The 24,916-nt window shown below is 33.2% G+C and overlaps 1 protein-coding gene across 3 annotated transcripts in view; it reads right to left on the bottom strand.

Moving 5' to 3' along the window:
• Window positions 1-24,916, bottom strand: part of ec (ubiquitin specific peptidase echinus) — a 107,211-nt gene that overhangs the window by 36,388 nt on the left and 45,907 nt on the right. For 2 of the 3 annotated variants that reach the window (XM_077433814.1, XM_077433813.1), the window contains exon 3: window positions 6,125-6,217. In XM_077433814.1, coding sequence (XP_077289940.1) covers window positions 6,125-6,217 — 93 coding nt within the window. Of the gene's footprint in view, window positions 1-6,124; window positions 6,218-8,087; window positions 8,824-24,916 lie in introns of those variants that run through there. The other variant, XM_077433815.1, reaches the window with a different exon arrangement.

Raw genomic sequence — 24,916 nt, 5'->3', positions numbered from 1 at the left:
ATTTAAAATTAAAAATTTTCAAACCCTTCTAATTCAAAATATATTATATAAACTTCAATGTGATAAGTTGAACATAAGACTATTGAAAAGCTAGTAAACTACATACATACACATAATACGAACAAAGATCAACTCAAAAGTGGACCAATAAATTAGTTTCGCAACAGCTCTTTGTTCAGTACACTTTAATTTGCACCTAGCAATTCCCATTTGTCTTCAAAACGTCATGCAACATCATGACTTCAATTTTATAAAATCATGTTTAAATTGGAACAAGTTTTCAATTAATTTAATTCCGTACTAAAGCATATATATGTACATGTATATACTAACATTTTAGGTTTTCATTTTCATTATTTTAAAAAGCTTCAATACTAGTGTGATTAAAAATAAAACTGAATATAGAAATTATATGCACAAGCTCTTTGTTAGCTACAGTTTCAAGTAAAAGTAAAGCAGAACTGGTTTTGCAAGCGCTGCTGCTGCTTCTGTGTTTTCAAGCTCGAGATTTCGATCTTCCACACGAACGAGAGCACTCCTGAAGACAGTGAATTTGAAGAAGCCGTTAGTTTAGTATCTATTTGCGTTGCTGATTAACGTTTGATACTTTCAATGTGCAAACATTTAAAAAAAAGTACTGGTTTAATTGAGTTTATCCGATCGCTAGGTACATATATGTATATAATAAGTACACGTCCCCCATCAATCGCATCGATGATTCATTTCCGCGTTTTTTTTCTTTATTCTAAATATTAATTTACGCGTGTGATAATATCTCGAAGAGGTATACTATTAAGTGAAAGTGCTACTGTTAAATTATCACCTAAATATATAATTGCTGGGAAATCGATTTAAAATGCAGAGCCACGTTCCAATTTAATACACACATCTCGTTTAGTATCAATTATGCAAGTAACGGATTTTTAACGACGTTGAAGTGCAATTTTTATTATTTAATATAAGTATTTGCAAAAAGTATTTATTTATCAGTTACGAGCGAATAATAAGAATAATCAGATGTTATAGTAAAGATTATGTTGTATGTATCATAAATGGGTATTGAATAATATATAAAGACATTTATTGGTATGTTTTAAAATATATACTTTTATTATACAGAGCTCTGATTGCTCAGATGAGTGCAAATTGAGAAAAGCAGCTGTATGTACAACACAGTTACCTAGAATATTTTAAAATTTTCAGCAACGGTCCGATTGCTACGATCACAATTGACCGATCAGCAAAAGAAGTCTACGATAACGAGCCTTAGTTCTATAAAAACGTCAAGATGCGCACAATTAACTCCAGCAATTATGCAATAGCTAAGCAAGATAAAAACAAAAATAAATCGTGATAGGTCATCATCACTTCTAGAAGCCGAAAAATTCCAGTAGCAATCAATCGGACTACCGGAAAACCCTATAAGTGAGTGACATTCATACGCGAGAGCACGATTGAGATAATGTAATACAGGGAAAGGTCACAAGAAGAATTGATTCTGAGAATCGAATGAAAATGATTTGTCACAATTGAATGGCATCGATCAAATTTTAATAATAAATTTGGGAATAATGAAAATATATGATGCGGTCCACGAAGATGGATAAATTGGTATAGTGATTGATGCGTTCGTTAATGTCTGTGAGGCGTCAGTGAACGAGTCCTTTTTTTTTAATAATTTTTTTTTTGTAAGCCGACCGCCATTATTGTGAGCTTGCTTTAAGCCGAAGCAAGTCCTCTTCTTGGTCTTGGATCTTCGTCATTTTCGAATACACAAGGAACAGTTGGCCATAGTAAGCACCCATACACAAACCCGCTACCAAAACCGGTCTAGTCAGACACACACCCGGGGAAAATCGAGTACAGTTGAGGCAATGGGGAATAGTCAACTCGTAAATTTGCCCACAGTACAAAGAAATATCAAATTTATATGTACATAAATAAAATATAATTTTCGAATTGTACATTACACACGAAGATGCCGATATTAGCCCTGTAAAAAATTTGCATGTAAAATTTGCTCGTACACTTACATATGTAATCGATTATACGGAATGGGTCGAATATTAATTTCATGGAAATAATCGAAAATAATTACGTTCGTTTTATAATATGGCGGTTCAATATTGTTGATACGAATGCGGCGCAAAAAAAATGTGTGTTAATGAGTTTCTATGAAGGTAAAAAAGTTCGCTTGTAAAAAATGAAAGAGCCGAATTCAGCGTATAGCTTTTTATTTTATATCTATCTACAAGTTTGACCGCTTTGTCCAGCGGTTCTAAAACGAAAATGGTTCTCTGCGCGTTTGTTAGAAAGTAAAAATCGCAGGCCAGAATAAAAATTTAACACCCGCATACAATGTAGGCTTTTTATTTATTTATTATTTTTTCTTATTATTTATTTAATATTAATAAAAATTATATTTTTCATGATGCCATTACGGACTGCCCCAGAGTAACACTTATGGTAATAAACTTGTACATATATACATTTATAGATTAAAAATTTGAAATCATATACAAATAGTGGTGACAAATATTAGGTAGGATGGTTTTACCGATTTTGATGGGGAGCCGTTTCAACAATGAAATCAGATAAATTGGGTAACTCTAATCGGAAATGATCTACTTGAAGTCACAAATATCCAGGAATAATGCAGAAATACTCGAATAAATTATTTTCCATCTAGGTCAACCTAGGGCTTGAATTCGGGAACCTCTACATATAAAGCTGGCTTAACACTTGCTATACTGTGCTAGAAAAAAATCGCTAGCCACTGTGCTGTACTCCAAGCGTCCAGTTTAAAATGTGTGTTTTAAGTTAAAATAATGCAAATTCTGCAAGGTTTATTATTGTAATTAGCTATAAAAATCGTTTTATCATGTTTTAAATAAATTTTAAAAAATAACGGCTGAAACAAAGCCCTCATTCCAAGGCGGATCTCATTCACACACTGACCGTTGAGCGCGGCGTACTGAATGCCCCCTTACTCTCTCGCGGCAAGTGTACAAGAAGATTCCCAAGAAAATAATTATCTGTTAATATATGTATGTAGGTCAATGTTTTTATTTCGTAATTAAATAATTCAAATCATACAGGGTTTGCTGAAGAATACATAAAACATGAAGCCTTTTGCATTAAGTATATTTGGTAGAAATAAAATAAAATAAAATATTTGTCACTCGTAATCGATCACAGTTCGGCAAGTGTTATGAAAAAAAAAGATTATTCTAGTTTTATAATTTTTTCAAATTCAAATTTCAGTTAATGTAGTTTTTTTTGCGTTTCAAAATATAAATAGATGAAGCAGAACAACATTGAGTGAACTCAACCTTTAAAGATTATTTGTATTTTAAACTAGAAAAATTAAACTTGAAATGTATATCAATACAAGCTTCAAATCAACATTATAGTTTGATAAGTAAAGAAAATTCATCGAAAGATCACGATTTCCAATTGGAATATCACAGGAAAAGCTCAAACTAGAAAAAAGTTGTCTTCAAATTAAATAATGTAAAAAGTATGAATTTTTCATTTAAAAGATAGGAATTATGTACGTTGTTATTATAGAAGCGCTCAAACTAGAAAAAAGTTGTCCTAAAATTAAATAATGTAAAAAGTATGAATTTCTCATTTAAAAGATAGTAGGACTTGTATACGTTGTTATTATTTTATTTTATTGTTACAACTCAATACACACTCGCCATTACAGATTTTTGCTCCAATGCGACGGGTGTACGTTAACGAAATACAGAATACATGTAAACAATCAGAAATCAGAAATACAGTAATACATACATATACAAGCAGAATATATAGCATATAACAATTAATCAGAAATAATAATCATAGAGACATCTATGGATTATTTTTAGATTTTTTATTTTGTATACAATTTTTATACATATAATAAATACGAAATTATAGAGATGTCTATAGAGATATCTATAGATTTCAGATTACTATGTATAATTATTACAAATTATACACAGGCAGATTTTGTGACAACAGGATTAGATCTAATACCAATTTTCAGGAACCGTTTCAGCAATGATCAGATAAAATTGGCAAACTCTGATAGAGAAACTATCGATTTGGAGTCACAAAACCCCCAAATCTAACCAGCAGTGACGAGGACTCGAACCTTTGACCGCAGTGGTGCTAAATATATACGCTACCACTAAGCCAAACTGCTGGCTATAACTTGAATATTTTTAAATGAGCTTATGTAATTGTTGTAGTGAATATAAATCAATGTATTGAAATTATAAATGAAAAACTAATCCACACAAAGAAAACCACGTATCAATTCAATACATAATATACACATGTACATAAAAAAACGAATCAAACATCCAGGACGAAATCGATCAAACAAAACTGAATCAAAGCGTGACGATACATACACACACACGCAAATTTCCCGAGCCAAAGATTAACATTCGCTACAGAAGCGTGCTCTTATATGTATTACAGCCTCTCAGCCGAGCACCAATGAAAAGCGAGGCCAGAAGTTCCACGAACCCGTTCTGGTCTCTCATTGGCCAAAAAGTCCGCGAGATTTAGCTGACGCGAGCCGCACTATCCACCTAATAAATTTCCATCACTCTACCTATCATAAATCACTTTCAGAGTGCAGAAATCTATTGGACGAGTGTACCCAATTTTGCGCGAAAATATGTGTGTACGCGCTCGGCTCTATTCCTTTCACGTCGGCGCTTTTTGCGCAACAGTACTTCGATTATAGACTTATGAATATTATACATACGATCATCATTACTGGAACGTATGATCATAGCATGAATATTTACATAATACGAGCCATAAAATATAATATTTCGTCAATATTTAATCGTAGAAGATAAATATTTTTTCAGATTTTCTTTTCCGCATGCAGGATAAAAACTGACGACGTTATCTCGTGACACATTTCATCCATTATTTTTTGTTTAAATGCTTAAATAAACAGGATGCCACCGCAAACATCGCCTATTCTATTCTTGGTCACTATTAAACTGTTTGATTTTTATATAATATTTAAATTGATTTTTTCAATATATATATAATAGCTTTTTGTGATTTATTTGTATAGTGTAACAGTCAACCGTGAATCTGCAGACGTAGCCTTTTATGGCAATGCCGACTTTGTGACCAATTAGTATTGTGGTAGAGCGGTCAACCCAATGCACAATCGGAATTGTAAATGATTGTCGTGCTTTAGGCAGAGAATGGTCGGAGATTTTTATAAGAAACCATCTCTAACAATGAGTAGAAGGCAGATAAATGTCAAGTTTTTGGATCGAATCTATTGAATTACAAGAACGGGGCTCTATTCAAATTCGATTACGATAAAAATGATACAACTCATCTTTAGTGGGCTATTGTTTAAGAAGAGAAAGTCAATGGTGCTGGTATCTTGTTGCATAGGGTTTGTATTTTTAAATATTATATTAAAGTTTTGAAGATAATCTTTTGATTTATCACAAGCAATCAATCATAGGAACGATAAGGTTCGTCGGAAAATGCGTCGATAAAGTTTGCGGTATCTGGTTTTTATTAGAGATAAATCGTTTTGATTACGACTAATGAGCTTTTTACGAAACATCTGTTATTCGAATCGTTCGAATGAGTCATATACATGGGTATCTACTTATTGAACGTACCCTCGAAGTGGTTTTCGGCTTCGATTCAAACGAAAAGGATCTCTTACGATGAGCTTTTGTACCATCTTTGGATTGTTCCTTAGCACGAAATTCTAGGCACTATCAACTAGATTGTAAATAATGGTTTTTTGTGGGTGTTTAGTCGGTGTGTACGCGATAAGTTAACGTTTAACACCCGTCGACACGTGGGCAGTCTCTTTTAGTTGCCCAAACAAACCTTTCATGTCTCCGTAGATAATTTAGTCGTTTAATAACGCCCAAATTTGAATACACACCACGGAAGACAATGGGATGATTTATCGATCGAAAAGAGTGTCGGAAAATGAGTGAATTGAAACAAAGTAAGCAATCGTTAAGAATCACTCGTGTGTGTAATATTCGTACGCCGTTTAGCTTCGCGTGCAATAATAATTCAAGAGAACATGATTAATAGTGTTAATTGCACATGTAAAACTTCTTACCTTGAGGGCACAGAATATACAGGCGTTTCCCATGCAGGCATGACCGGATAGTTCTCGAAAGCTCCTTCGAAATATGTCCAGATGCCATAGTACCTGAGAAAAAAAATTAGATTAGATGAATCGATTTTCAAAGCGTCAAAATGTCATAAAATAGAATGGCACGTGTCACTAAACGTATTATAATATAATTCGTATTACAGCTGCCGTCGCTCGTCAACCCTCACCCTATTCCGAAACACCAGATCGGAGTAACAGGTACCCCATTCAATATAATGAATATGCGTGTAAAGAGTTTGAAATACCCCACCTGTCACAAGAGACCCATATTTGAGACACGTGGAATGGCAATAAAAACAAAACTTGTTACCCTATCCACGGGTGAAATATTACACGCGATTAGTTTTGTGTTCTGTAATAATACACTTCTATTCCTACTAAAATTCCACAGACGTATTATGGTAATTTTAGCATTTTCTAAACATAACAATTTCTATGGTGACTTAAAAATGAATGTCGTATAATAAAATGCTAAGAAAATCTTAAAGAGAATTTTGAAAATGTAACTGTTGTAGAATAGAAAATTTTTCATACAAAGAGACATCAACGAAAGAGTATACACCAAACCTAGACTAAAACTCATATCATGTTCATACATTTGTACATACATAATTCATTCAATTTTACTATTACGTCGATTATGTTTTCAGCCTTTTGCAACATTTCTATGAATGAACGTCCTGTTACAATTATTATCATTATAATGCGTAACTGGTGCAATTGCATCGATGTAGAAACTATTGCAAGCTATTTACACGCACCTATCTACATGGAATGCGGTTAAATAGTCAGTAGATCAACACATACATAATTATTCTCTTCCTTTGAGGGCAATCGTGATATCAGTTACACTATATTTACAGATTTTCATTCAGAAAACTTATCTTTTAACCTATGTATATAAAAGTTTGTTTTGTACGTCAAAAGAAAAGTTTCAATTCCTAGTTGCGTTTAAGTCATTCGAACTATACAACAAAAATTCGTAATTTTAAAACAAAATAAAAATAACTTTTTTGATTAGAAGATACATATGTATATGATATATACATACGTCTAAAAAACAAATTAAGCTTAGAACCAAATGACCAATCGTCTAAAATTATATTAAAAAATGATACAAATATGAAAATATGAACGTATTCTTTTAACTTATACCTAATACATCTATAATACAACTAATTTTGTGTTTTTATATTTATTTTGAACATAAGAATATGTCACATACGTGTACTTAGTCTTAGTAATGAACATGAAATTGAGCTTATTTATTCCATTTACCCTTACATCTAATAAGAGTCAAATCAATAGATAAAATATTTTTATAATATTTTTTAGCAGGAAAAAAAAATTAAATAGCCATGAGTTATAATATACATATACACAGTCACATATTATATTCGAGAATATACAAGCCACTCTCCCGCCAAAAGAAAAGGTTCAAATCAAGATTACATCTTAGACACTTGCGTAACTATAGGTATACTTCGATAGTAAGCTGTCATCTTTTATCTCTCTCACACTGTAAACAATAACACGGCGGGAGAAAGAGATGGAAAGCAAGCACGTTGTGTATACGCGGTCAAACTCGTTTACAGCTTTGAACCTCGAAGGCTTAACCGGAGAACGAAGTTTGTAAAGTCGCTTTGGCAACTTTTCGACACGCGGCAAAAAAAAGACACACAGAATGAATTTTAAAAAATATTAACAAATCACAGGAAAAACTCAGGAAAATTTCCAATTGGAATACGTCGATTATAAACGATGAAATTTCTACACATTTCACAGAAGCCGTAGATTTTCGCAGGCACAGTATACACAGTACAATATGCACCTACGGATACAGGTGCACCCTGCAGGTAAAATACACATAAACAAAGTTTACGAAGTGACAAATAAAAGCGCTCACCTTGCAAGTTTGATATAGCGCACTGTTTTGTTGAGTTTTCCCTTTCGTCATGACTGCGAATGTTTTCGTGGACGGTTTACACTGACAGCATGGTGTCCTCACTCGTTATCGACGCACTTAAATCGATCGGAAAGTGGTGTTTTCATTGAGTATTTTCGTTTCGTTGTCGGATGGTGTCCGTGCGGGTGTGTTTATGGCGGACGCGCGCGGACGATTGTGGCGACAAAACGACGGACGCACTCTAGCGGCGAACAACGGAAACTGTTCGGCGGCCATTTCGTGGAGCGCACGGTCCCGCAACCACCAAAAGCGCTCAGGGGCGTCTCGTAATCTTCTCGTTTTTATCCTTAACTACATATCTGCATATACATACATAGAACCGCATCTAAGAGTTTGGCTGCTCGTAGCTTAATATATTTTGACAACCTTCCCCCTTCCAATTGGTTTTTCAATTCAAATCAGAAAAGCTTAAAAGGAGACTATTGAAAACTATCTTGTTCTTGGGAAAATCATTTTATAATAACCTCAGCATAGTTCATAAACAATTTTTTACCAGCAGAAAAGTCTGGATTCAAGTCTCGGCGGGAATCTAAAAATTTATTCGATTTTCTAGATGATTATAAGTATCAGGTCAGTCCATAAGTCCGTGCGCATTTTCAGGAAATTTTGTATAAATAGTGAAATTATGGACAGGGAAAGTTTAAATGAAAAATGATGAAATACTGTTCCATGAGATTACTCCATCCTTTCTTTGATAAAGATTTTTAAGAAATCGTTATCAAAATTAACAGGACGCCCTGCACGGGATTCACCATAAATGCTGCTTTTTCCAATTTTTAAATTTTTAAACCATTTCTGGGAAGTCCTTACACTGATAGTATTTTCACCATGTATGTACACTATTAATTTTTATCGCTGCAGATCTGGCAGATTCGCCACACGAAAATAAAAAGTATAAAACACCACGTTTGTATTGATTATCGATATTCATTTTTATGGGTACTAATATGCGTCCGATATTTACAAAAATTGGTGACAGGCTGACCAACTAATTAGTCAAGCGATGACAAATTTCGACAGGTTTGAAATCTTTTTGGTTTAGTAATGAGTCATCGCGAATCACGTGCATGTTGAAAATGCGCACGAACTTATGGACTGACCTGATATGTATGTACGTCTATCCCTGCTAACAAGATCTGGATGCTTATTAAATCCAGATTGAGCGTTTTCTATTTAAGTTTGTCTATTTATCGGTTCCAATAAAATCGGCAACCACCTTCATACATTCGGCTAATCCAAATTTGTTGATTGTTGCAAGCATACATATTGTTGAAATTTGTAATAAATATATGTGCATATGTACATATGTATATCTAAATTGCATGTTTAAAATCTTTTTATTTTTTATTCAATCAATCTATGTACACTCGTAATTACAGATCGCTCCAATGCGACGAGTGTACTATACAGATCAATAAACACACCAAACTATACACATACATATGTAGTTCAAAATTATACATGACATTGCAAAGTGTATTACAAACATCGTATACAATACGTTCAACAAATATTTATACAACGATACGAATTTTTATACAATAATTATCCACAGAGACATCTTTGGAGAGAAAACCAGCGAACCTTGAGATCTAACATGATAACTAAAGATTTTGCGAGAGAAATGGGGAGGTAAAGCTAATTTTGTAGGAATCATTTCAATGAAATTCAGACAAATTGGCAAAATCTGATAGGTCTGACCTGGTCACAAACCAACCAGTGTGATCTGGCCAGCAGCAACCAGTCTTACTCGAACTCGTAACCACACTGACCATAGCAAGATATGCTAACCACTAGTCCAAGCTGCTGGTTTTTTTATTTTATTTTGGTTCTGATTTTTGTTGATGATTTTTTTTAAATAAAATGAAATTATAGGCAGTTTCACGCCCTTTATTGGAAGTTCAAAACATTTTGTTGGATTATAAAGAATATTGATGCTTTTTAACAGTTACTTACTCTACCGATATGAATCCATGCTGGGTATTTCTACAATAACTGTAATGGTACGTATTGTTATATCAAAACCTTTCAAACTAACAATGAGGACAGATCAAGAGTAGAATATTTAAGTAATTGCACAACATGGGAGCATTATGAAAGATATTTATTCAATACTAGAGAGACTGCGCGTATCAAATAGGACAGAAACCACGCAACGCCACTGGCCACGAATCCCTATCAGATAAATAAAAAATTGAGGTACCAAAACGGAGCGACTAGCTCAGGTGCTTTCGTTTGAATTGTCAGAGGAAGCGGGAGGGGAGCCGTGCACCAGACCGCGACAAGATTGACCATCGCTGGATCATTGTTTACGACCAAGCTTTCTTCTATAGTTAGGTATACAGAACAAAAAAAAAACAAAGGCTACAATTATTGTATTACGAGGGTATATCAAAGAAAAATGACTTTTCCCACAATTAGCGCGCTCGACCTGCATCAACTCTCTGATAATTTACTAATGAACTTTATCATAAATGTTAATGACGACAAACATTACGTGCACATATATGTATGTATATGTGTCAACATTGTCACTCAAGCGTTACAATTTCACATTTTGACAACGGAATATGTTATTCATCGGTATAATTATGCAGTTCGATGGAAGTGCAATAGTGTTACAGTTGATGCACACGAAACGAGGGGTTCTTCCCCGATGTTTGAACGAAGGGGGCCAAATTACAGATTTTAAGTAAAGTCATCCTTGTGCAATTTTACTAAAATTTAACCTTATTTATACAATGTTCGAAACTCAAAGATTCAACGACACTGTTTTTTACTAGCCTCTTCTTACTTTTTATTATGTAATATAAACCTCCAAATCTGTAAAAGGTATACTCATATAATTAGCAACGGAGCATTCGGATGTGCTTTAACGCTCGATAATATGCAATTATCGAATTTTGTAAAGGATATATTATAATTATGTGTAATTTCAAACACACTCCCTGTGTTTTGAATGGATCGGGTCGTTTTAGAAGGTTATCTTGTAAAATTGGAGTCGAACAAATTAAACGGAGCATCGAAATATACTTCTGGGTCGTTTTTATTATTGGGTCGAATTGCTACCCGTATACAAAAAAATCAGTTCATAAAAAAATCAACACGATTTTCAATATAATTAATTCTGTTTATGTACTAAGTCAGATTAGAAAATTATACACCAAAAATATAACTACTACGGTTCATATAATACATTTATATTCAGAGAGTGTCTTTAAAATTGTAATAAAACGCATTTAAATACAACAAATATAACATTTATGCTAATGAAATATCACTTCCGGTTCCCGAAAATATTATTATGTAAATCCCAACAATTCAAGACACTTTCCTTTCAAATATACATTAGAATATGTTTAAGCTATCATCACAGCGTCTATTATTTGCCGAACTAATTTTCGTTCAATTCCATAAATGGGCAAAGCCGACAATCATCGCTCAAAATTAATATTTCACTGTGAGCACGATATTTTCATTGATTAAATCAACACGTAGTATTTTCCAGCATTTACCACAAACACTACCGAAGGGCACGTGAGTAAAGGGCACCTGTTACAAACGCGACCGTTTACCCAGACAATATTTATTTAACCAGTAGCGTGAAGATTTACAATCCAACTTGAACGAGTGAAAAAAATCGAGCTTTCCATACACAAAAGACGTAAACAATCAAAGGAAAAGCTATTATACGGTTACGATGTAAACTGAAGAACGAGTGTAACTCAACCATAAACCATTACATTTGATTTGTAGTGTGGTTTGCATGAAAAAATTAATAAACATGAGTGTTTAATGCGAAAATTTACTGCGCTCGAGTGAAATTCCCACGATCTCATTACGTTAAGAATTATGCACCCAGTTTAAGATCTTCATTCGGGATTGTTCCCATAGTGAGTGTGAAGAGGAATAATGTTTTTGACTGAACGTTTCATAGCTTGAGGCTACTTAGAAGACTAGACGAGGGTGGTACAAATAGGAATTCTAGTTATAAAAGGAAATGGAAAGTATTAAGATAGTTTCAGAAAGAAAAAGAAGGCTGTCTTCTTAGATGAGCGAGCTCGTTTAGTTTGAAACATCTAGAAGCGGATGTTCCCTGATTAATTACAGACATTTGACGTCGCATACGATGAAACCTGGTCTGGAAGGCGCGTGCTACAATTACGTCAAACCACCAGGTTAAACGTAACATTATTACACAATAACACAAAAAAAATATCTTAGCTACAATATGAACAAATTTTAGATAAATTTTGGCGCACTGGCAATAAATCTAAGTTCAAGGTTGGGCCTTTGTGTGCCAATCTTTCGATATCAAACATTTTTATGGCAAAATTTATACAATAGACACATTTTGTACGGGAGATCGTTCTGAACAATGGCCAAGGAGGCAAGTAGGAGGATCAAAAAGGAAGAAAAGCGCTCGCTTCTTCTCCGAATCGGCTTTAAACATTTGCATGGAGTCTGGAGGTTACGACCGACCACACTTTAAACCAGTCGAGCATACGTGCGGGTGGGTTGTTCGCAAAAATAAAACTGGTCCTGTTAATAAAAAGATGCACAACGAAAACAAAATTTTACCGAGTTTTCCCGAAGCCGCAATGCGCAGATTGCAAAAAATCATATTAAGATATCATTTACATACATAACGTTATAATCGGTGGCAAAAAAAATATTTGCATTCGTAAACGGATATAAAATATATGATGTGCGGAAAAAAACAAGGCATTAGCACCCACAGCCAATTTATAAAATGTATTGGCACGAGTCTGGAAACATCGTAAAATATCATATTTAGACGCGTCAATGAACTGAAAATAACAATTGCGCTATAAATTTCAACATAGGTAACATCATAAATATTTTATCGCTATATAACACGAATTGATCCAAATATTGTGATATTTCTTAATCGATACTAAACGTCATTTTTGTGTACAATCGTGTGATGCGTTTATACTGCATTTGAATTGGTGTATGCTTATACATATATTTAATACATAGGTGATAATAAACTCGGATTCAAATTGACTATAGTCTGAAAAAGCACTTATTGACGTCAATGCAATGATGAGAGACGAGTTAACTTGTATGTTGTGAGCTTGCCGATTGGCCGTTGGGTGATGTTGGCGTTGAAGAGTTTTCAAAGATGCTGCGGAGAGTTGGACCAACTGCTTGCCTCGGGCGAGACGGGTTCCGTGAACTTGAGATGAACTACAAGCATGGAGCAAGGAGTTGTCAACCATTTACATATATACATATGTATGTATATAATATTATATAGCACCCATTTTTTAGATTTGGTCTGATTTAAATGTTTTGGTAACTGATCAAATGTACACTTTATGATTGTGTTTTCCTCATTTTTTATAAGAAAGCTAAATAATTTACATATTTATATATATAATATTTATAAAAAAATACGTATGTTACATAATATTGAAGCTTTTAAATTGCTATATATATGTATTTTATTTTATGACATTTTACTCATTTCATCAGCGTATTGGACTACATTAGAAAAAGGTTTGATATCAATAATGACGTTGGATGACCGCTCATTTCAACCACACATGGACAGAGATTGAGTACAGCACCTATGGTACGTATGCACATATACGATCACTATAAGAAACAATCGTTGATAAAATTACCAATCAATCGATCTCAATACAAAACGACTCGATAAAAAATAGTACAATTTTTACCGTATAAAAAATCACCACAAATATACAGACCATTTCAAACGAGCAAATTTGACAAAACAAACGAAGCGATGTTTTAAAATTGAGCACTAGCTAATAAAAGTAATTATATGTCTACGATACTAAGAATTAAAATCAATAGAGCAGAAATAATAAGACGGTGGCACGTGCTAGATGGCTTCTTCGTTTCGAAACACGAAGCACTTTCAATTAAACCTAAAATTACCGTGACTTTTGTGTACATCCGCCGACAAATGGGCCTCTATAGAAACACCCTTTTTACAATACTTTAATAACGCGCCTACTTATATGCCATAATTTCTTTTTCAATTACAATCAATGAATCCAACACGGCTCGACAATAATAATAACTCAGAAGGAGTGAAGGCTATCGACGCGTAGCTATAAACAATAGATTGTATATCACAATATAGTGAAAGATACTCAGTTAAGTGTTACAAAGCCACACGTAGCAATCGGCTCATAGTTCACGAAGCCGATGGAACGGGTTATAAAAGGTCAAGACATGGCGCGTTGCTACGATGAACGGCTTAACTTCCACACCGTCGAATCGGCGATATTGAGCCGTAGGTAGACGAGGATTTGGAAGAAAATTCTGTGGCGTGTGCGACTCTAAAATGGACTTAACGGATCGAAGAAATGTGCGCATCCAATCACAAAGTGTCGTCTTATAAAAATACCGAATATTTCATCATAAATCACCAGTCGCAGTAGGGCCTATCCATATTCATGTATATTAGCTGGGTACCTGGCAGATAAGCGTATTATCATGCTTTGAGTCGTGATAACGATAATTTATTGCTCGGTGACATTTCGTTAAGCTGATTACGCGTCTAATAAATGAGTTTATATTCAAGTTTTTCCCTGAAATTTAGTTTTCAAATATTGTACAAATACACAATATCAAATAAACTAGACATAATGAATTAATTATTCAAATTTAATAATTATACATATACATGTTTATATAGACTTTATTTGAGTCGAGATTTATTTCCAAAATGATAGTTTCGGAAACTTCAGCGAACGGGCAAGATACAAACCCAAAACATGTGCGCCTAGCAATGCAATCTACACTACACAAGTGTAAAAAATATTGCATAAAATCAGGCGAATAACTCAATATTGAATGATTCTTTTGTACAATTGTTTGAAATGACATACATATATGTATGTACATATGTATATGTATTTACATATATATTATTACATAACACAAACGATTTCACTCACTTTATTAAAATTTTGAAGAGCAGTAAAATGTTTTTTTCTTAGTTGCACAAATTTAAAGAGATTTCTTTGGAAAAAAATAAAGATTAAAGCATTCTTATATTTCTATCCTTAGGAATATGCGAATAAGTTGCTTTCTACTGAGATAAACTATTCAATTTTGTTTGGAAATGTGACGCACAGAGGAAAATATTCACGAAATCTCGATGAACCAGCCCTAGTTGGTAGAATGCAGGGAACAAGAGAGACCTTGACGCGTTGGACCGAGCAGATTCTTATCGCATCATACTTTAATCTAATGACATGTTATGTCATTGTGTAAGTACAGATACAATTATTGGAAAACAATCGGAGGTCTTCACAATCACGACTTTTGAGTCATGAGGATTACGGCTAAGAATCAATAAACTGTATGTACTGTAAGGTATGATTTCATTCTTAACTGATTTGAATATAATACGATGACTTCGATTTCACGCATACATTTCCACAACATTAAAACACGACCGACGACCATTAAAATTTCCTTTGAACAGGTAATTGAAACATCTTTGATTTGTATGCTCGAGGTTAATTGACAATACTCCGAATTTTACGATCTGCCCATCGATGGGTCAGCTTACACACGAAAATGGAAAAGTGGAGGTGTAAATTTTGGAACTAGACATTACCGTATACGCTTTCACAAAAACATCGTGTCATTTCGTTAACTACTACCACACATTATAATATAGTGCCAAAGTTGCCTATTATTTTAATGCAAAAGTCCACTTCGCAAGCATTTCTACAGTGGTAATACACATGTGACAAAAACTGATCAACGCTCTATACATAATGTGGAAGTGAAGAATTGATTTATTGGCGGCATTTAAACATGCAATAGGTCAAGGGTTTTCATTTATCACATTTTTTTCCGAATGCGGCGGAAGTGAGTTCCCACGCAATTTCGCTCAATGAATTGCCGAGCCATATGGAGTCCAGTAGTGTCGATAAATATTTTATGGTTTTAAAACACACGCCGAGATAAAATCAATAACGACAAAATAAACGAAGCAATGTCAATAATATGCACGCCTCTGCATGCACACCAATATATTTTGAAAATTTTCAACGTAAGCTTTTCCTCGCGTAAGTGGTAGTTCAAAGTATTTATATTATAACAATATACCCGTATAAGTATGTGCGTGTTGATTTCGTACTCGGTCATTCTATTGTTATTGTCAACAGTTGAGTATATACGAAGTTTGCAATTACCTCGCCTTTGTTGAAATTGTGAGTCATTGTCGGCTGTAATGTCGGGTTAGCATTTCAAAGAAACGGGGACAACTCACATTTTCGTTTACTTTTCCGACAGCACGAATTCGTATCTTGGTTCGACTCCGTCGTTGAATTATTGTACGCACATTCGCCGATTCGAATGTGCTTTTACCGCCGATATATCTCGACAGAGATACAATCTAAAAAGCTTGGTTCGAAATTGACGTAGGCGAAACGCTTAACAGAGCGGATTTGGCATTATAGTAATTATCCGACTGTCACGGTCTGACGTGACAAATCAAACAAAACGATTGCATATATCAAATCTTTTAAATATATCGGCAATATACATATGTATAAAGAGACGAATTGAATAACCTTTTGAATTTATTTTTATTTAAATATTCCACCATAAAACTTCTATTTGAAATACTCTAAATACAATTAGGTCAAATAACAATAACACATTTGCTCGTCTTAATTATTGTTTAAAATCATGTCACATTATGTCATAACATAACATACATAAAGTTACTATCGGAAGCTTAATATATCAATTAGAGTATTGTTTGTTAGAAAATGTTGAGCAATTATAATTTGGAGTTGAAAATCTGGTAAATGATATGAATTTTACGTCCGTATGCAACAAAAATATTTTAAATACAGTTAAATTTGATCAAAAATTTATAATTCAAATATATACATCCATACATATCATCATTATTATCTACAGCCATTCACTATTTACCATCCACCACTGGATAAAAACCTCTCCAACAAGCTGCCATTCGTCTCTCTTTTGAGCAAATCTCATCTATATACATATCTCATCCCACACATTTTTCTAATATCAAACCATCTTCCTTGCACCTTTTTACATTCTCTCGTGCACCATTCAAGCACTTCTTACATCCACTTTTCCTCTAGCTCATGATCTGTCCATTCCCATTTCAATGTATTCACTCACTTCTTGTCATACATATGTACTTCTCACCCACGTATTCCATTTCCTATCTCTCCTCGTTATGCCGAGCAAACAGCTTTCCAATAAATATATATTATATGTATATGTAGATAATAAATACTTAATAAAATACCAATCCTTCTCTGCAAACGTTTGCCAAATATATAAAATATAGAGGTCCAAATAAACACTCTACCAAAATTTCATACAAATTAGTCATTAAATAAGGATGAAGTGTTAACGTCGATAAGTTTAGAAACACACCAACCACGTCCAGAGCCGAAGAAAAGAATCAATATTGATAATATTATATTGGCGAGACTTCCTTGTTGTCCGAAATTGGCTATTGTCAACGTCGGACACATTAGGCGAGCCAGAGTCCGTTACAAGCACGGTGGCACCAATAAAATTCAACGGAATTAAACATTAATCAAATTAGCTTAAATTTGGAATATCTTAACTTGCCAAAAAATTACATCATACAAATATGACACGCGCCATCGACTTAACCATTCGCTCTACCACACATTATAACGTTCACGCATACGCAGCAGCAAGCCCACGTATCACACACGCGCTCACCATTTTTGGGAAACGTCGGAGCAACCGTCGTAATTCCGTTTAACAATATTTTTTTAATGGGACAAAGCGGAGTAAATCCCACGTTTGAACAAACCCGAAATAAAAAGAAAAATTATCCACGGAAGTGATTCGTAAAACGCGCCCGGCTAGACGTATAAATTTGATCTTCATTATTACACGACGTGATTAACATCAATCCAAATAAGCGAAGACGTTAACCTCAAGCAATTGTGTTACGTTTTACATCAAAAAAATGATATAAAATAACGTTCTCATACATCGAGTAGGTACATACGAATTAATGCCTAAGCGTCGGTATTGATTTTCACCGCATTGAGAAATTTAATCTTCTCATCTATTATAGTCGTCAATTCAAAACGAGAAGCCTTCGACTCCGTATGTGTATACTAAGCTACAGTATCCTGTTACTTTCGCATGTGTGTGAGATAGTAAAGGTACAAAATAAACACTGTGAGAGAACAGTAGATGATTGATGTATAGCAGCTATAGAATATCACCACAAATCACAATAAGAAAGTCTATTCAACATAAGAATAAGACGTCCGTGATTAATGGAATCTTTTTTGATATTAAATATACACGAGTATCTGCTATACGATTTGAAAATGGACTATTCAATAGATTCGAAAAAGCTAAATTAAATCGAATCAAATTGAATGAAATGTTTCGATAGGTTGGGCTAGGACTTAATTTATCACTTCCTTCCTACATTTTTCTACAACTCCTTCACATTCTCTTTATATTCCATTTACGCCTCCAGATCTTTTTCTATTTTCTCTTTCGTCGTAGTAATTAAATCCGCCCACATAAATTAATCACAAGCAATTTAGATATCACAAACTAGTCCAATTAATTTCAATACATCAAATAGATACCATTCTTCTATAAAATATTTCTAATGACGTTAATGCCCAAACTAATGGTTTTAAGTACACAATAAAAGATAAAATTGAAAACATAATTGATACCTACAATAATTTAAACGATTCTGCAAACAGAAGAATCAATGAAATATTGTATAATATTTAAAATTTATTATAGACATAAATTTTTATTTAATTTATTTCATCATCTCTATAATGTTATTGTCAATTTTTTTGATTGGTAAGTATTATATATGTTTTGCTAACTTTCAATCTTTCAAATATTATCACTACATTGAAATCTCATTTAAAAAACAACCTGTATATGTATGTATATCCATCTAATTTTGTCAATTCTTATAAAACCTGCAAAAGAAAAATACAAGACAATATCTGGCTTTCAATTACCTACTTTTAACTATCAAACGTACAAACACTTTTACAAATCAAAAAGTTTCCAATAGTGAGACTTTGTATTAAACTTTTCGACACAACATAACAATAGATTGCGCAAACACTAAATGTGCAAACATTATGTAAACCACTACCATTACCAACTATTACATAAAATATCAAACCAGAATACGACTCAAACAAAAATCAGAATGGACTATAATTAACTGAATCTTAATAAGCTTTGACATACACACACACAGACCAACGCTATGATGGATTAGAACTACACACACACAGAGAATTAGCATAATCTCAATAGACATAGACATCTACGGATCTACCTATATGTACTTCGGCTTGCCCGATATCGAAATGAAGCCATGTTCACACGCAGGCCAGTAGCAAAACTAGACGTACACACACATTCACATACAAATATACAGTATATACGTATAGAACGAGTGAATAAGTCGAGCAGATAAGATATGTATAATGTGAGGCGTCAGAGTTGCACGCTCGATGGCGCTTTCCCACGACGTCTTCAGGAGCAGCCGCTGGAACACCTGGGAAAACAGCCCTCGACTGTTACGCTCCATCACACGTGCCCTCCACAGACACCTGCACTTTATGTAAAACCGCACTGTAAGGTGCTAAATGTTAAGGTGGAGTTAATTGTCAAACTCAAACCCATTGTACGAATTGATGGGAAGTTTAGTGAAAGCGTGGTGCACCGATTTAGGGCTGATGCGACATCAATTGAAGATTATTACCGAATATAAAAAGCTAACACTCTGGTGTTAATCATTTATTCCGGTGACTTACAATCAATCCCCAGTTTTGCGAAAAATATGTGAAATCTTACATGACGCGTCCAAAATGACCGTAATATACATATTAACCAGTAGCGTTGTCTAGTGGTGAATGTTGAATTATCTCGTACTTGATGTTACGAGTTCGATTCCCGTTAAGTCTCGCTGTTGGCCAAACCTTGGTTTGTCAAGGTCGATCGTTTCTTATCAGAATTTGCCAATTTTTATGATTTTCATTGAAACGATTCCTGTAAAATTGGCGTTTCCTTCCCAATTTTCTGTTGCGAACCTTTAGTTATTGTTATATCTTAGGTTTCGCCATAGATGTCTCTGTGGTTGTTTATCGAATATAAAATTCGTATTGTTACATGAAAGTTATTCATCGTTATTTATCGTATTAATACGATGTTTGTAATATCTGACCATAGATGTCAGATATTGTTTAGATTTACTTGTATCTATGTAATAATTATGTGGAACAGGAAGGCGCATTTGGGGTTTACCTGTAAAGCCTTCCTGGTATATTTGTATATATGTATGTAAAAATATGTACATATGTAAAATAAAATAAATAAATATGTACGAATCTATTATTCATTCCGATGATGTTCACAAAACAAATACATATAAAGGTGGATGGAAACAAATGAAATAATTGTGCTTTTTATTTTAGTAAAATATTGTGAATGTAATTATATTTGTAAATGTGTAATATTTTCGATATCTTTTTGAATTTTTTTATTCATATTTTCACATTTGATGGTGCGAATTTCCGAACGTACTCATCAAACTTATCAAGTTCAAACGAATAATGTTTTGTAATTTGAAGTAAAGCAAGATCAACTTTTAAGTGCGACAGAAACACTATCTGGTTCCAGATAAGATGAAGATTGTACCGAATGTAAATTAGAGTTAGTCCTTTATACTGATTATAAAGTATGACTGGATGATTGCAAGGGGAATTTTCGTTTATGAATAAAACATTTTTAAAGAGAGCATTGTACATATGTAATTATACTTATCTAATATCAGATAAAATAAAAAATTGTTTCCAGTATTTGCTTAATTTTTTTAAATTTAAATCCGCGCAACTAATAGCAATTTGCAAATTCGTTTCGATACAAGATCGATGTATAGATATGTTAATTTAATACGATTTTTATTCATGCGGACGATTTCGATCGTGCATAAACAAAACACCTTTTAATATAATTTTACACCTTTGTTTAAGATGCTCCGATCGAATTTTCTCACTTTTACACGTAATCTTTAATCTAAACGAACAGCGACTTTGAACTCGGATGCGATTTTATACAACAAGCTTAACGAATTTTAATTTAATTAGATTAAATTTACGGGATTAAAGTAACATGTTAAAACTAACATTAACGTCCGTTTTTAAGTATCCATTGTTTGGCATCGGAAGACTTGAAATGTGAACGCGTTCTTCATTCAATACATATCGGAGTGAACTAAACCGACAATGTAATACGTTAATAAATTAGTTCCACTTAAAATAGAACACAATAGCTTTATACACACACAAACATGCCTCAAATAGTGCAATTCAAAACATTCAAAATTCAATTCGATCTTAAAATTCGGATCATTAAGCTTTAATGATTCGTCCGAGGTAACCATGACCGCAGGCGGAGGTATAAAGATACACTAATAAAAATAATAAAACGACTAAATATTATATTCAAATGCACCATTATTACGGCCTGCTATTAGATATGAATATTTCAAAATGATAATACGTTCATTAATATACGAACATTTTTTTCTTAATGTAACTATTAAATACGGAGCTTTAGGTACGCTTATGTTAAAGTAAAAAAAATCGATAGATCCGGATATCGCGAAACAGTAATTAATTTTAATTTTATTGAAACACTACTAGTCCTGTACCATCTGGTAATTTTTTTTATTACACCTTTACTTGTTTCTAAGCATACGCATATTTTATATACATAATGGCGCGATGTAATGATTTTAATATTATAATATAAAACAATTCATTAATATCCTTTATATTCCATAATCATGTATTGGTCATTAAGTATAATCTAAGCATCTTTTTAAATTCCTAAGAAATATGTAGAATTATATACCCACATCATTAAGAAAAAATTACACATATGTATGTATACTATATGTATGTATATAACATTAGGCCAGTTTTATATTACACTTCGTTTACAAGGATTGGTTTTCAATCTCATTTTTTTTTATCTGAACGTACTAATTTTAGCGGTAAATCATTTGCCGACGAAACCAACAAAAATCATTGTCGTATTCGAATTCAGTGGGGTTAATCTTAGTAAAGATTGATTAGTCTTCGCTCCGGTATATTAAAAACGTGAATTTCTGTTGCTCAGCGTAATTTTTGAGCAATAATTCAAACTATATAATACAGGATAGATTATAAAGCAAAAATATAGTATCGATTAGTTTAATTTTTCAAGATAATTAGGTTTTATAAATCAATATAATTGGACTTGACAATTACATACATACTTAAGATTTATGCAAAGCCTTGATATATATATTATTTTTTATGATTGTGTTAAATTTATTTTGTTTTGTTTTTGGCATCTCTAATTTCTATAGTTATTATTTTGTTTCTTTTCTTTTATATTTTTGACCATTGCGGCGCATTTAAGAATTCCTGTAATGCTACAATAGTTCAAAATTTAAATAAATAAATATATGTATCTATATTGTATAAACCTAATTCGATTTTTCCACAACTTCTTATTAAAGAGATAAAATGCATATGGGAAATTGTGGAATGAATTCTAGATAAGATTGAACTTTTATTATAATTTTTTTCTATGTCTTATAAAATCATATAAAAAACGAACCGTCCAAGCACATAATTCTGTGAAATAGTTTTCGATCACTGACTATTTTAAAGCGTTGGTAATATTTGTCACCGCCTAATAATTTGTTCAATAGTTGACTATCCAAAATATCGATTACACAATTACACATTTCATGGGATGCTGAGATTATACGCATTGCTAGTAACCCATTATGTATTTTATATAAAATTATTCTTTACGCCATTTGAAAGCATTACTAGAAGTACGAATATAATATCCAATGTTACACACTTCGTGACATAAAACAGCAGGGGGGTCAAACTTCGTATTGACCTTAACCTCAGGCGTCTCTGGCTCAATAACGAGCCACAGCTTCGTCAATCACGACGAACAAAACGTGAACCGAAGGTGTTAATCTCCCCAGAGGGTAATTAACACCGTTCCGAGTCGGTATAAATATATATTTAAAAGAATGCATAGTTACTCCTATACAGCAATTCGTTAGTGTCGAGGGCGTGAAGCTTTCCGTCTATCGTCGATGCGTTTTCATGTGGGATTGTGTTGATGTTTTAGAACACGTCACTTCCACATTCGATTGGTTTAAATAATAATTGATGAGTGCATTGTTCGCTTGACAGGTAGACCTGAACAGGTTCGGTTTATGTCTATCTTAACCGGCGGTTTTGAACCGTGAAATACGACTGTTGTAGTCGGCGACAGGTGCGAATGACTCATACGAACGGACATCAGTAAATATAGGGTGAATCTGAACTAAGACTACTGTCAAGGTTAATTATGGTGCTAAGCATTAAAAAGTATGTTATTTGGTATTTAATGTACATTTAATATGTGAGATTAGAGTAATATTTACGCTAAATTCATCTGAAAGTATTTTATAGGTACATATGTACATGCACATACAGATGGGTACAATTTCAAAATTGGTTTAATTATGAAATATTCCATGTTATATTTTCTAAAATAGCTATTACGTATTCAATATGCGATTATGGTGTAATCAATTCTAAAGATTGTGGGCTTTTATATTCGCTTTTGCCCTTTTAAAAAATTGGTACTATTACTGTTTAGATGAAATATCATTACCTTTCTGGTCGATGAATTTATAAAATTACATATGAACTTCTTATACATTGGGATATAAAAAATATATACATTTTTTATGATCATTTACTACAAAAGATAATCCTAATAAGTACATAAAACTCTATGGATTTATTTTAAATATTTGAAGAAAAAAAATTAATAGATTTTTTTGCATTTTTCCAAAAGTATATTAAGAAATTTTTATACTTTTGTAATATAAAGTAATTTTTGTATCATCATGATCTGAAGCGTGATGAAGACCTCTTCAAACACGCTTCCATTCGTCTCTATTTTGCGCCACTCTCATCCATCACACCCCACACATTTTCCTAATTTCATCCACCCATCTTCCCTGCGGTCTTCCTTTTACCCTTTTGCATTCTCTCGGGTACCATTCTAGCATTTATTTTGTCCACCTTTCGTCCATTCTTCTAGTGGCCCGCCCATTGCCATTTCAATCTCTTCACTCTATCCACTATATCATACTTCTCATACCACTTGTCATACTTCTCACCCACGTATTCCGTTTCCTGTCTTTCCTCGTTATGCCAAGCATACAACGTTCCATACTTGTTTGAGTGCATTGGACTTTGTGTAGAAACTTGGCGTTCAATGTCCAAGTTTCACATCCATGCGTCATCACTGGCAAAACACATTGAGCGAAGATCTTTTTCTTCAGGCAAACTGCCAATTTTGATTTAAAAACCGCATTCATTCTTTCAAATGCACTTCATCCTAATTTCATACGTCTCTTTATTTCTTCTTTCTTACAATTTTTTTTGTATATACTGTATTAAATAAAAGTATAAATTTTTATATGCTGTATCAAAGGACAAAATAAATGTTAAAAAAATTATGGTAATTTACTTTATTTTTAGTGAAATTTAATCGTTAATTGATACTCAAAAAACGTAATGTACCTAGCATGAATGTATTGTACATTAGATAAGAAAAACTGTAATATAAATAAATAATTTAAAAATTGGTAT

The sequence above is a fragment of the Arctopsyche grandis genome, chromosome 6 (genome assembly GCF_051622035.1).
Source record: "Arctopsyche grandis isolate Sample6627 chromosome 6, ASM5162203v2, whole genome shotgun sequence".
Lineage (NCBI taxonomy): Eukaryota > Metazoa > Arthropoda > Insecta > Trichoptera > Hydropsychidae > Arctopsyche > Arctopsyche grandis.
The sequence above is the reverse complement of the archived record's forward strand: the minus strand, read 5'-3'. Positions and strand labels throughout refer to the sequence as shown.